The 14,298-nt window shown below is 33.3% G+C and overlaps 1 protein-coding gene across 1 annotated transcript; it reads right to left on the bottom strand.

Annotated features, from left to right (window-relative positions):
• Positions 1 to 4,613: 4,613 nt before the first annotated feature.
• Positions 4,614 to 8,580, bottom strand: LOC114539781 (fibroblast growth factor receptor 1-like). Its single transcript, XM_028560360.1, has 7 exons — positions 8,253 to 8,580; positions 7,901 to 7,948; positions 6,667 to 6,804; positions 5,938 to 6,054; positions 5,592 to 5,785; positions 5,207 to 5,326; positions 4,614 to 4,688 (listed from the first exon to the last, which is right to left on the bottom strand). Exons 1-7 carry the CDS (start codon positions 8,578 to 8,580, stop codon positions 4,614 to 4,616), a joined length of 1,020 nt encoding a protein of 339 aa, XP_028416161.1.
• Between the last annotated feature and the right edge of the window lie 5,718 nt (positions 8,581 to 14,298).

The following is a 14,298-nucleotide window of genomic DNA, read 5'->3' as shown; positions in this document are numbered from 1 at the left end:
GAAATATACCTTGGACAGACACTCTTCTAAAAGATTCAGTCATTCTCTGCTCGTTCGAACTTGACGATAACAGCCATCTCCAAGAAAATACCAGAAAATATTTAAAACGGTGGTATCGGGAGGAAGCTAAAAGGGCTAAGGGTCTGGATTAATTTAAAAAACAAGATATTTTCAACGCTTGTACCTATAATTATACAGACGCAAGATGCTAAATTTTTAAGTGCAGAACCATTGGAGAATATTACCCTCAATATCATTATCGCATGCTAACTAAAATGTATGCCAACATTCAAATGACTCATTTATCTTCAGGAATAATCACTGATATGAATAATAAAAACTCCCTAAGTATGGACTGCATTGTTTTGAGCTTTTATATTAACCCATTAACCCATTGTAGATACAGTGCACTACGTTACTCGGGCACCCCTATATGTCTCTCACGTTGAGATATAGCTAGGGGTTTCCGAAATTCGGACACCCTTATATGTCTCTCACATTTAGATATAAGGGTTCCGAAATTCGGACACCCCTATTTGTCTCTCGCATTCAGATATAGGGTTTCCGAAATTCGGACACCCCTATATGTCTCTCACATTGAGATATAGGGGTTTCCGAAATTCGGACACCCTTATATGTCTCTCGCATTGAGATATAAGGGTTTCCGAAATTCGGACACCCCTATATGTCTCTCACATTGAGATATAAGGGTTTCCGAAATTCGGACACCCCTATTTGTCTCTCACATTGAGATATAAGGTTTCCGAAATTCGCACACCCTTATATGTCTCTCGCATTGAGATATAGGGTTTCCGAAATTCGGACACCCTTATATGTCTCTCACATTGAGATATAAGGGTTTCCGAAATTCGGACACCCCTATATGTCTCTCGCATTGAGATATAGGGGTTTCCGAAATTCGGACACCCTTGTGTATTTGTAAAAATTCTACTGGTAAGTATAGTTTTCGTAAGTATTAACTTTTCCTCAGATTTTCTCGCTTTTTATTGATTTTGGAGCCATAGTTGGTTCATTCCGCTAGTATTTTCGAAAAACAGTAAAAACGAGGCCATATTTTTCTTACTCCGCGAGAAATAGGCTTTTTCACCAACGAAATTTTAACATATATCCGCAAGAAAATGACTTTTATAATGAAACTGACAGTGAAGTCCGCTGGATTTAGCAATTTAATGATATTTTTGCGGGAAAAAATCAAAATTCCGCAGAATTTAGCAAAATTTGGCTAATTTTGGCGGAAATTTAAAGTTTGGAAAATGACAAATTTCATTGGAAGGCGTTCTGACTATTTAGCAGGTCAAGGTCCGTCTAAGAAGTCGAGAGCGATTCGCGAATCGTATGACTATTTAACAGGTCAAGGTTTCGTTCATTAGTGACACTCAAATTTAAAGGGTGAATTATTTGTATATCTCAGATTGATGTTTATGTTAATAGACTGTTATAACAATCGATTTGGAAAGAAATTGATGAAGAGCAAAATAAATTTAAAAATATGTGCCGTTGTCTCCAATTATTGTGCTTCCTATTCGTCAGCGTTACAAACTTATATGTAACACTATAGTCATAGCGTCGTACTAAAAATTATTCCAAAGTCATGCTTTGTCTATATATGCTCTTATAACTTTAGCACTTCTAAACTGTATGGATATTACTATAGAGAATTTACTCTCGTGCAAAAAATACTGAATTAAATACTAAACTCTAATTATGTTTTTCAAAGAGATATTTAGTTCGATTGAAAGAAGATCTTTCTCAAACGTAAACACATTCATTTCTCACAGTGACGTGATCTTGGGTATTAATCTCTCTTCGCAAGTCTTCGCCCTTTACTTCATGCAAATTGATATACGATTTCTGAAAATAAATATATTGTTATCTTAATTGTAATATTAGTTGTATGATCGTTACATAGATAGCTGTAACAATTAGGCGTGTCTATATCCTCAGCAAAATCGCGAGTTATACATAGTGAAGAAACTAAAACTAGAAGGCTGGCTTCCAATCCCGACATGTATAAGCGTAGGCATTAGAAAAGGCAAAAAGAGAAACAATGAAACGCAATGAAACATGCAGCACTCGAATCGACATTAGCTCTAGACTTATAAAACATAGGCCAGTACTATAAAAGACAAAATGAATTTCAAATATATAAATTTCCTGCTTTTTCTTTTACATATACTTTATTTAATTAAGTCGGGATGCTTCATCTTTTACGCTTATGTTATGCAATAGTGAAAACAGGCTTTATAGTTCTATGTATATGAGCTTACTTGGTTATCGGTTAACATGTCATGAAGATGTTGTCGTATTTCCGAGAAATTTGGTCGCTTTTTTTCATGATCGCGCCAACAGTTCATCATTATTTCATACCTGAATAGAAATCAAAGAAAATATTGGGTTTTAAGGGATATAGCAAAAAAATATTTCTAATTTGTTGAAAAGAAAATTTTCAAAGCAGGGTTGCCGTTTAAAAAATAACAACTACATATGCATGTTCACGCTTTAGTATCGAACTCTTACAATTCAAACGTTTTAATTTGAGATAAGTGCAATTGTAATGCCATGAGACTGTCACTTCGCTAGATAGTTAATTTGAAATCACAAAACAAATTTTCATCCTGATTATGACGTAATGTATAATTATCAGGGTAAGAATATGCAAGTCAAAAATGGCGTATAGAAAATAATTTCATTCGAAAATATCAAGAGAGGTAATAAATTTATAATAATCATAATGTTCTTTTAAAATAGAGAAAGATCTTTTTTATTGCTGTAACCCTTAAAGGCAATTTTGAGATAAATAAGCGGTCCTAAAAATCGTGAGTATTTTTGCAGATTGCTGAAAAAACTAATTTTACTTACATTTCATTTGAGCAATTAAACGGTTTCGGCAATCGGCAACCGCGATTGATATGATCTTGCATTTCAAGCGGAGATATCTCGCTGTATGGTTCCCCACCTGTCCAAGCGTTATTTTTGTTAAAAAGGTTTGAAAATATACGCAGCATGTATGCGTACTATATATATATATATATATATATATATATATATATATATATATATATATATATATATATATATATATACACCCATTTGCAAAAACGTTGGCCGCATATAGATAGATAGATAGATAGATACTCAAGATCTAATTAGAATTGCATATGTTGTGTAATATTATAGAAATCCCATGCAAACGTAATCATATGCAATTCTAATTAGACTTCGAGTATCTATCTATCTATCTATCAGCGGCCAACGCTTTTGCAAATGGGTGTATATATATATATATATATATATATATATATATTAATATATATATATATACAGTCGTTATCAAAAAGGTTGTCCCGATCAATATATATATAAATATATAAATATCAATCACGTGACCATTAAACATGCCTTATTTTGATCACTTATCACTTGTTTCTTTATTATTACAATATTGTTCACCTTACTATGACATTTAAGAAATTTTCACGACAGATTTCCAACGATTTCTCATAAAATTAACGTATGTAGTAAAATCACGTGACCGATATTTACGTATTTATATATATTTCCATTTGACAACCTTTTTGATAACGACTGTATATATATATATATATATGTATATATACATATATATATATATACATATATATATACATATATATATATATATATATATATATATATATATATATATATATATATATATATATATATATATATATATATATATATATATATATATATACATAAAAGAAGTAAAAGACACGGTTTTCTGTGGTTTATAGCATACAGTTCTGTTTCGTACAGGACTAGCCTGCACTCCTCAGTGCTATTTAGTGCAGGCTAGTCCTGTACGAAACAGAACTGTATGCTATAAACCACAGAAAACCGTGTCTTTTACTTGTTTTATTTCGCTCTACTTAACGGTATTGAGCACTCTGGATACGCTAATAGAACTCTTAATAGAAATATATATATAGGTAGCCGGGAGGGCACATTGTTTTACACATGTTGATATATATATATAATATATTATATTATATATATTAATATATATATATATATATATATATATATATATATATATATATATATATATATATATATATCACCATTATGGATTGATATTCACCATTATGGATTGAAGGAGACTATAATTAAAAATAATAATTCGTGTCATGCATTTCAACGAGTTTACCTATCCTAAATAGTGGATACGATTTTCCTCGACGGTCTTAGAAAGAGAAACAGTAAATGGGGAGGAAATTGGACAGGCATCTAATCGAAAGGGTATAAAAGGGGCGCAGGAAATCCCCATGCAGCTGTTTAGAAAGAATCTGTACAAAAGATTCGTTGGTTGTATGGCTAAAAATTTTTTAGGTTGAATATAGCAAATTCTTATCCCAGGCATTTTGTACGACCCGAAAGATTCATGAACATATATTGCAAGTTCATATTTTCTCGACTCAAAATTTTAGTATATCGATAAACTTACCTAAAGTTACCAATTCATACAGAAAAACGCCAAAACTCCATCTAAAAATTTGAATAGAAATTATTGCCTAAATTTAAAAAGACCTCACCGAAAGTTATATTGGGACTTACACATCACTAGAAATTGTGAAGCGACCATAAAGTAAACTTTCCAAAGCCATCCATTTAATAGGTAGTAGATCCTACAAGAATCATTGCAACAAATTAATTTTAAACACTTATTAATTTTGTAGTTTCATGAATGTTATCTACCCCAAAAAATTTTGGTTTTAAATTACATTCCTACATTTATTATACGTTCACGCCCAACTGAGCCCAAACACCGCATTACCTACGCTCACTTTAAAACGTTCAATTCGCTTATATACCAGTGTAGTTCGCACGTACACATACAGAGCAGCTAGCAACATTTTTTTTGTCATAACCAGGAAATATACGAAGACATTTTAAAGTTTGGAATAGTGAACTGATGTATACAGGATATGCAAGAGCCTGCTTGGCTGCATGCGCAAAGTTCTTTCTATTAAGAATATCAGAAACTTTTTTCACTATCATTGCTGCTTAACAGTTGTCAATTGCAAGGTATAAAGCTCGGTGAATTTTGCATTTTGTTTCCTGAACTGCATTATTCAATAACCTTCAGCACGAAGCCCGTCCGTAGTATGATTTCACTTTTATATATTTTTAAAATTAATTATACCTGGTTTGTTCGTATGTATTCCTCAACATTTGCAATATCCCTTGTCAGCCCGAAGTCTGAAATTTTTGCCACATCACAGCTAAGGAGAATATTTCTTGCAGCCAAATCACGATGAACGAACTGAAATGCATGAGGGCTTTTAAGGTGGATTGATAAATTGCCTTTCTTTTTATAGTCATATTGATTGCAGGGAAAAACTACCGTGCATCCCATCCTAATATAGGCGATCTACGTGTATTACACAATTCTGCTACCATATCTTTTCAATAATACCTATTTTTATACAGTAGAAACTAAATATGTCTGATATGTTGATTATTGCGTTTAAGGGTAAAATTGCAACGAACTGTCTAACTTTGAAATCGTATGCAACAAATATGTTCACCTTCAGATCGGAAAGATGCACCATTCCACTTGCTACATCCAAACCCATTTTCAATAGTTCACGACCACTTACAGTCGATATCATTTGAACATTTCGCAAGTCAGATGTAGTGGAGTTGTCATCGACTTTACTTTTTCTGAGAAAGGTTTGCAGATTACCTGGAGAGCAGTACTCTGTTACAACCATTAGTTTCCCTAAAACAAATGAACATGCATTATCCGTCATCTAACAAAAACTTTTACAAATTCAAAAGCTATACCTAAAATGATAATTTCATAGTTCGAAGCCGTAGCCAGGCAAAAGCACGTACGAGTATATTCTTTAATAACATATTTACAGATATTACCTTTCGAAAAACAACATCCGATCAATCTTACAATATTTGGGTGTAGGTCTTTGTTAATTCTTTTCAAGGTTTCTAACTCAGTTATCAGATCTGATAGATCAAGTTCCGTGGCGTTTTCTAAACATAAGTGTTAACTAAGAGTCTAAAACTTTAATACAACGAGCAATAAAATACAGTTGTGAAATTTGTGAGTATCATATACCGATCGCTGCGCAGTATTTTTGTCACATGTGTACATCTGTAATTCTCAATAAAGGTATTTTGATCATTAATAATTCATATAATTATTAACTTTGATGAAACTAAACTTAATTAATATAGTCATAACTTTGTTACACACATGCCCTAATATGCATATTGCATTAACGCTTGATCTATTCATTTCAAAAGCACGTAAAATACTCTTGGCCGATCTGTATGGGATTTACAATGGCTCATTCTACGCAGACGGCATTGTATCATTCCCATGTAGATCCGCTGCTCCTAGTTTAGCTACTTAATTAATATAGTTACTTTCACTGCTTTTCCTCCTACTTTTCCTCCTACCATATTGATATAGTTCAATATATTAACTTCTTCTCTCTTATAGAGTTAAATGAAAGAGGGAAAGGGCATATGCTCCCTTTCAGTTGAGTGTTGCTGCCCAACAAGAAAGGGATTTTAGATTGGTGGTGTTAAAATTCATAAAAAGTGAAAGATTTTTTGATAATAAATTCACCCATTATTTACCTTTTAACATTTTGACAGCAACCTTTTTGTGTTTTTCTTCCTGAAGAGACGTGTATAACCCTTGCTTTACGATGCCGAATTGACCTGATCCAAGTGTCTCGTTCAAAATCTGCAAACGGTCTAGGCAGATTTCCCAGTCTTTTAAGATCGTAATGTACGAAATTTCGCCAGGCAGAGGTACTAAAACGTGGAATTATATCATGGAATTATGTCCAAAAAATACATCAAAAATACGATGTGTATTGCGTAGAGAAGGTGTTTACAAAAAAATTACCGTTATATTCATTTATTTCCCCAAAATTAACGAACCCATCTTGTGTAGTATGTTCACTTTCCTGGCGGGATTGATATTCCTACCATAGATAAATAACATAATCCTTAACAGGATCTTTGTGAAAAAGACCTGTATTTTCATTTGACACATCTAGCTCTCATAAATAAATAAAATTTAGGTTCAGAGGGAGGTCTTACTGAGGTTATTTGAATTTTACTTCCTTTATTTCGTCTTCGCATTAAGAAAAGATAAATAATCACTGCAAGGCCAACGAATGTAACGGTTCCGGCTAATCCTCCTGCAATAGCGGGCATATTGCGCTGAGACTTCTTAGCTTCAGGGGTAATAGATTCCTCGGTAACTTCACTCTGTATTGTTATATTGTAATAGTAAGCAGCTTCACCAACAATGCCAATATCAACAGCCTCGATTTTCACAGTGTACACTCCAGATTCATCTGAAAAATAAACAGGCCTGAAGAAAAAGGAAGAAATATTCGATCACGGCTATCAACCAGGATCTTCATAAGCGCGAGAGCAGGGCTGCACATCCGTCGAGATTAAAAGAAATGAAAAAACGAAAATACTGAAACCACATAAAGAATGAAAGAAAAAAGTTCAGAAATAATCTCTGCAATATTCCACAAGAGCCTGAATGGCATTCTAGATCAACTGCATGCATGGTATTATCCAAGTTTATCTGGAATACTATTTCAAAATACTCTTTCTACTTCAAAGTATTCCAATGCTGGAGCATAACGAGGAGAAATATGTTTCGCTCAGCTTCTAAATAATATTAACGTGGTAAATGTATTCTTACTTGCAAAATCGTGGATAAACGGACTCGTTGCAACCTGTGGTTTCCGAAAAGTATCGTTTCCATTTTCTCTCAAGGACACTAAGTAGTGTTCGGCATAACCAGCAAAAACCTCCGTTGGCAACCATTTAACGATCATCATGCTTCTATTAACAGCCACTGAAACGTTTCTAGGTTTACCTGGCGACGGTCCTGAAAAAATTTTGAAAATATCATCGTTATCATAATTTGTGTGAGAATGGCCTTAAAATCGGAAAATAATTAAAAAAGTTTGTTTGAATTTCAATGACAATGCAAGATTTGATAACATTTTTTGAAAAAAAAAGAGTCTAGTAATACCTAGCACTATAATTGGGGGGACTGTTCATGTATTTAAGTTATCGGTTATGTTAATATTATATTCATGTTCATATATTCATGTTCAGTTTGTTAATATGAATATACGAACATGTCTCCTCATCTTATTTATCTATGCTGGCTATACACCACTGCATACCATGTGAAAGAGGGTTTAAATCATAGCCCCCAGGGTAACCAAATGAAGATTGATAGTTCCATCCAAACACAATGAGACCGAACTTCACCGAGGAAGAAGTGTGGTATATTGCAACCTTGCTTAGATCTGGTAGATTTATCACTGTCCAAACATATTTCGATGCATTGATGCCTCTCCAATCTAGATCACTCAATTTCAGCCCATCCGCATGTAAACCATTGACGTTTTTCTGTTCTATAACTATTGTGATAGAGTAGGAAATTTGTAAATCAAACGGAAGGACAACGTGATATAACGAAAGAAACTGGTTTACTGCAGGAAGAGCCATCATTGACCATATTCTATTCTTCCAAAAAATTGATTCGCTTCGGATATACTGAACAACTTGACATGGCTTATTGCACTTAATATATGAAGCTAAATCTTTATTTAGGGTCAACTCCACGTATGACCCAGATGACAACACTTTTGTCCAGTATGAACATTGGACAACAGTATTATTTTGTGAGGCAAAAATACGAAAAATGTCTCCGTGTTTTTTTTCCGTGGTTCCTATTGTTGTCAAGATGTATTCATAGCCCCACAAATAAGTCGGCAAAAGTGTCGCTTCTAGGAAACTGTATGATCCACGCAATCTGCGATCATCAACGCCTGATATCACGGTCATTGGTGACCTTGAAACAACGAGTGTTCCAGATAAATCTTCTTTACTAGAGACGTATAACACATTACGTTTTGTAGGATAAATATATAAGATACGCCTTCTATATTCATCAATTATCCCACCGTTAGAGCGATAAGTTATATTTTTTCCAATAGTAATCATAACACGAAAGCTGTGCACTGCTGGTATGACAGCAAGATTTGAAGTGCAATTAGTGCAAAATGGTAAATATGATGCTGCATAATAGGCAAAACCCGTGGCGTTATATAGAGTTGGTAACGCTAAACTTCCTTCAAATTTGAGACTTTCGCCGATATTTAAGCACAGAACTGAAATATCTCCGGATGAGATAATCTCGATACCTCCCTGGCTACTTATTAGTTCCCTCAATCGCCATGAAATTTGCAGTTTCTGTCTTAAAATTCCTCCTTCTTTAATGAATTTTTCTATTACCAATCGCGTTCCTGTCTGTTCGCTAAAAATCGTCACGTTTGTTTCTTCAAGAGCTGTAATGACTACATATATGTAGTCGAATTCACGATACCCATTTCGAGATGTAAATGTGACGAAGAAGTGTTTTCCATAACTAGTCTGTGTACCTGGAAGAACGTATAATTGATTAGACAAGCTCATCCCGGAAAATATATATCTGCTGCATGCTGATATATAGCAACAAATCCGGACGTGCTGATGTAAGTAAGGGGGGGGGACTGGGGAATACAAATGTTCAGCATCATGTTAACTTCTTGTATAGGAATATACGATATTTTTCAATTCAGTCAAGATAAATTGAGCGAATTTTTAAAATTTCCCGCCATGTCGTGAAAATACAATTGGTCTTAATTGTTTTGAATTCAAAACTAAATTCAGTAACGTTAGAAATATAACGAAAACACTTAAAAGACATCGTTAGAAAAGTAAGTGAAATTTATTTTACCTTTTTATGAGTCACCCTCGTACATAAAATCCATAACTTCTCGCAACCATTTAATATCATAATCATGATGGCAGTGCATACCTAATTTTAGTGTGCAGTGATAACCCTTTGTGCACTGATAAAAGTAGAATGTGCAGTGCTTCTCAACAGACCTCACTCTGCTCAGAAATGCTAGAAATCAAGTCATAAGAACGCAAAAATACAGAAAAATTTCTGCAAGAGGTCCTGCAGACCCCCTAAAATTCTACCATCTTTAAATTACCAATTTCCTGTTAGGACCGTTTTTATCATGCCCCTCTTTACTATACCATTGTTATGATAGGTGCAGTGACAAAAAATTCTTAAAATTTGCTATAGTGGATCTAACGAATGATACATATAAATTATGTGCTACGCATATAAACTATTAGTCAATGGGCATCAGGCATATAGTCATACTCATATACAGTCATGTACAGGATGTATCAAAACGAAGGTCAATCATGGCCAGAAATGCAGTCCATGCAGTAAGTGGCGAGGTTGGTGGTCTCATGCAGTTTAGTTTTCATTTAATTATATAGATCGATCAGCATTTGCCAAAAGACAATTCTCGATTGTTCTTATTCCATCAATCAACTAAATAAATAATCTAATACAGATTCGGCTCGATTATAAAAACAAACTTATGAAAATTAATAGTTAGAGTAGAGGGTAAGATAAAAAATGACCAACTTATCGCTTAGTTCGCATACTTAATATTCAAGCCATATTGCATTATTATTGCGTCATATATAGCAACAGCTAAAGGAAATATTAGTGGCGATCAAACAAAATCACTCTACGAAATTGATAAAATTAATCGCATTGGGAAACGCATCAAACGTCAACCTCTTAAGCATTTTCTAACGCGCTGCATGAGTTTGTATGCAAAAACTGCTGAGTATAGGCCAAAACGCCACATGACGTCAGAAACCCATGCACCACAATATCCCTCATTACACTTACCTTTGAACCTCGACTTGTAAGACGGGACTTGCGATAAAATTGACTTTTCATCTTGAGAAAAATATCAAAAGCAAGATTATTCTATTTTTTCCAATTAGATCCAAGTAAAGCATACTAGTTTCATCTACGCGGTAAATCTAACTAGTTTTCCGCTCAGTGCTTTTTAAAATGATACAAAATATTAGAATTTGTTTCATGTAAATTTATGCTTTCACGCAGTTGATAGTTCACTAAACTGAACATCAAAACAATTCAACACAGCTTAGAAAGCACACAACTGGACAACACATTTTACTCTAATTTGATTATTCATACCGCACTGTAGCTAAAGCCTAAACATAATAAGTTAACGTATAGCAATTATATAGCATAAAGATCACGCAGCAGGCAAAAATTTAAGCTTATACCTGCAGCAAATAGAGAATGGATCTAACTGTATTGAGAGCTACAGTACCGGCAAATTCAAAACAGGTCAAAGCTACCTAACACATGCGCCGGGACAGAAAATTGTTTTGCGAATTAGGAGATTACTTATTACTACTTGCGTTCCCTCGGTCGGATTTCCCACACACGTAACATGCAGTAAACAATTAATGCGTTTCGATTACTATTATTACAATACATTACAATACAAACAATTTATTTATAGACACGGAGGAATCTTCAGTTAAAAATACAACTGGTTTACAAAATTGCCGTGGGAATGTGGTTGTATAAATTAGTAAAATAATCATTTGTAGCTTTCTTAAATTGAGGAAAGAGGGTAAAATCACGCATTTCTTCAGGAAAGCTGTTCCATAGCAAAGCCCCGTTAGAGCATAAGCTACGCGTTGATTATTTCTAAAATTGATTATTTCTAAAATCATACTCAGAATTTCGAATAGAAAACAAGGTTTGTAAATATGGAGAAATATTTCCTTTTAATATTTTAAACATCAACTGAGCCTTCAATTTTTACGTCGTATATAGAGATTATCTAATCGGAGCATTTAACTATGCTCAAACTAAGCTTATTAGTTGTAAGCCAGTTATTCAGATTTTCTAATACACGGTTAGTAACAAATTACATTTTGTCCAATGAATTAGCGGAATAACTGATACTCGTATGAGTCGTATCGTCTAATGTCAAAAGCTGTCGTTCCGCTTTTGCTATACCAACTCCACGATATAAAATTCATTTATTGCATTTAAATTGCCTATATCACTTGTGGGATCTTTGCGGATTTGAATAGGGCTTAAAAAATTTGTTTATACGTTCTACAACCTTTTTTGATATAATAAATAGTTTCAAAAATTCATCGGTTGGGGGGACTGGGACTCAGGAATGATTTGCAAACACGCCGTCTTTTATAATGTAAACATGAAGAGTTTCACTGGCGATATAGTTTATGCTTTTTCTCAAAATATTTTACGTCATTGGAAGATCGAAGTAAAATTACAATTGATTATATTATGTTTTACAAGAACTCGGTTCTTGAGTCCCAGGCACCCGAGCACGACGGAAGTTTAAGCAAATCGTCATGATTAGATGTAGATATTTCCGAAACTATTTAACTATATCAAAAAGGGTTCTAGAACTTATAAACTAATTTTTCAAGCTCTATTCAAATCCGTAAAGATCCCACAAGTGATATAGGCACTTTAATAATTCTACGCGAATTTCTTTGGATGAACTTTAACTCGAGTAAATTTTACTAGCCAAATTAAATTAAGCTCACTCAGTATCAATGAAGTTACGAAAGAAAAATTTGCCTTTGGTTTCATTAGCGAAGTTATTTAGATGTCGTACATGCATCACAAATCCTAATAATTATATAAGACTCTCTAAATCATCGTTTGACGAATGCAGTAAGCAGTGCCCAATATAAGTTTTTATTTTGGGTTTGCAGACTCATATCGTAAGGTCATTGTCTGCATATCTAATTGTAAGCTATTTGAATTTAGTTGGTATGTAAATTGCTCGGCTGGCTACAATACTGCATTGTATAATACTCACCAGCAGAACAGAATACGAACTGAAAGCAAAATATGACGCCAGTTGTTAACAGGAAGTTTATCATCTTCAGAGATTTTGCGCTGCACAGCAAAAAATCATTTTCTTATTTCAAGAAAAAAAAACTCATTTTAAGAAAATTTTCTTAAAATGAGTTCAAATTTTCTTGGGAGAATAATAAGAAAATTTTCTTACTTTTTTTCTTAAGAATTTTTTTCTTGAGAAAATTTTCTCAAAATAAGAAAAGTTGCACACAAATAATTTCTCAGTTTAAGTAAATTTTCTTGAAATTAGTCCAAAATTTCTTACAGAATGTTCATAATGAGAAAAATTTTCTTAAGAAATTTTTCTTAATATAAGAAATATTTCCAACAAAATATTTTCTTATAATAAGAAAAGTCATTCTCAAGCAACGCTATAAACTCTGACATGATATTTTGTTATAAGTAAGAATGTAATGTAAATTTACTAAAATATCTATGAGTCATAATATAGAATACACAGCAGACATTAATACATGAGAATTATAGGCCCTACATGATTATATAGAAATACAGAGAAATTATTATATATAATATTGCACCACGGCTTTGAAGGTTTTGTATTTGTCAAGTGTTTATTTGACATGTTTTTAAATATCAATTATTGCAGTACAGATCAATTATTGCAAAAGAATTTTTGTGGTGCTTAAAATCAGATGAGACGTCATCAGATAAATTTGAGAGTAAATAATTTAAAGATTGGTGTGAAGTAAATCCTAAGTTCACACTTAACTTGAAATAAAACTATGCGATCATGTTAGGAATTGAGTACATCAAACAAAAATACTGGTAAATGATAATTTAGCTACTCTGGGGAATTTTAAGCTATTCTTTAGCTATCGCTTGCAATACCGGCATCTTTAAGGAAACTACTTTAAGACCATTATCAAATACACCCATCCTTCAACCCATTCTACACTGCTTTTCTACCTCCCTATGATAGTTTAATTCCAATCAATTCACCATGAAAATGCATGTAATCAATTCAAACAATATATAGATAGAGGCCTTATCCAATGAAATCAAATGGTGTTAAATCCAAAAATTGTCCCTAACAAAATATGTATGGATAAATGTATCTGAAGGCAAAATAGAGAGCTTTGTGATAATTTTAATGATATAGGCAGACTCTGATGCACAATTTATACCCTTTGGAACAGTCGCAACCCTACTGTGGAGAAGCACTGTTACATTTAATAACCCCTCTGGATTTAGTATCAATCTGAAAATACAACTCAACTCTAATCCTACATTTCAAACAAAGACATTAGAAACACTGCCATATGCTGCTCTTTAGTTATATATCACAACATGGGACTATTCTATGTTGCTCCTCTGAGGTATTCTAGGCCATAATTGCTGAGGAATTCTAAGGTATTGTTTAGCTATCCCTGCTATAGCCAACTATTTGACTATATAAACAGATA

The sequence above is a fragment of the Dendronephthya gigantea genome, unplaced genomic scaffold (genome assembly GCF_004324835.1).
Source record: "Dendronephthya gigantea isolate DGI-Jeju-01 unplaced genomic scaffold, DenGig_1.0 000003F, whole genome shotgun sequence".
Classification (NCBI taxonomy): domain Eukaryota; kingdom Metazoa; phylum Cnidaria; class Anthozoa; order Malacalcyonacea; family Nephtheidae; genus Dendronephthya; species Dendronephthya gigantea.
This window is presented reverse-complemented; position numbering and strand designations above follow the sequence as displayed.

Bases quoted from the DNA above. Each gene is read 5' to 3' on its own strand.
- LOC114539781 (XM_028560360.1), bottom strand. From the start codon at position 8,580: ATGGCTCTTCCTGCAGTAAACCAGTTTCTTTCGTTATATCACGTTGTC. The intron at 5,786-5,937 runs GTAATATCTGTA...CATTTGTTTTAG, and splicing joins CGGATGTTGTTTTTCGAAAG to GGAAACTAATGGTTGTAACA. The intron at 4,689-5,206 runs GTATAATTAATT...TGATTCTTGTAG, and splicing joins AATACATACGAACAAACCAG to GATCTACTACCTATTAAATG.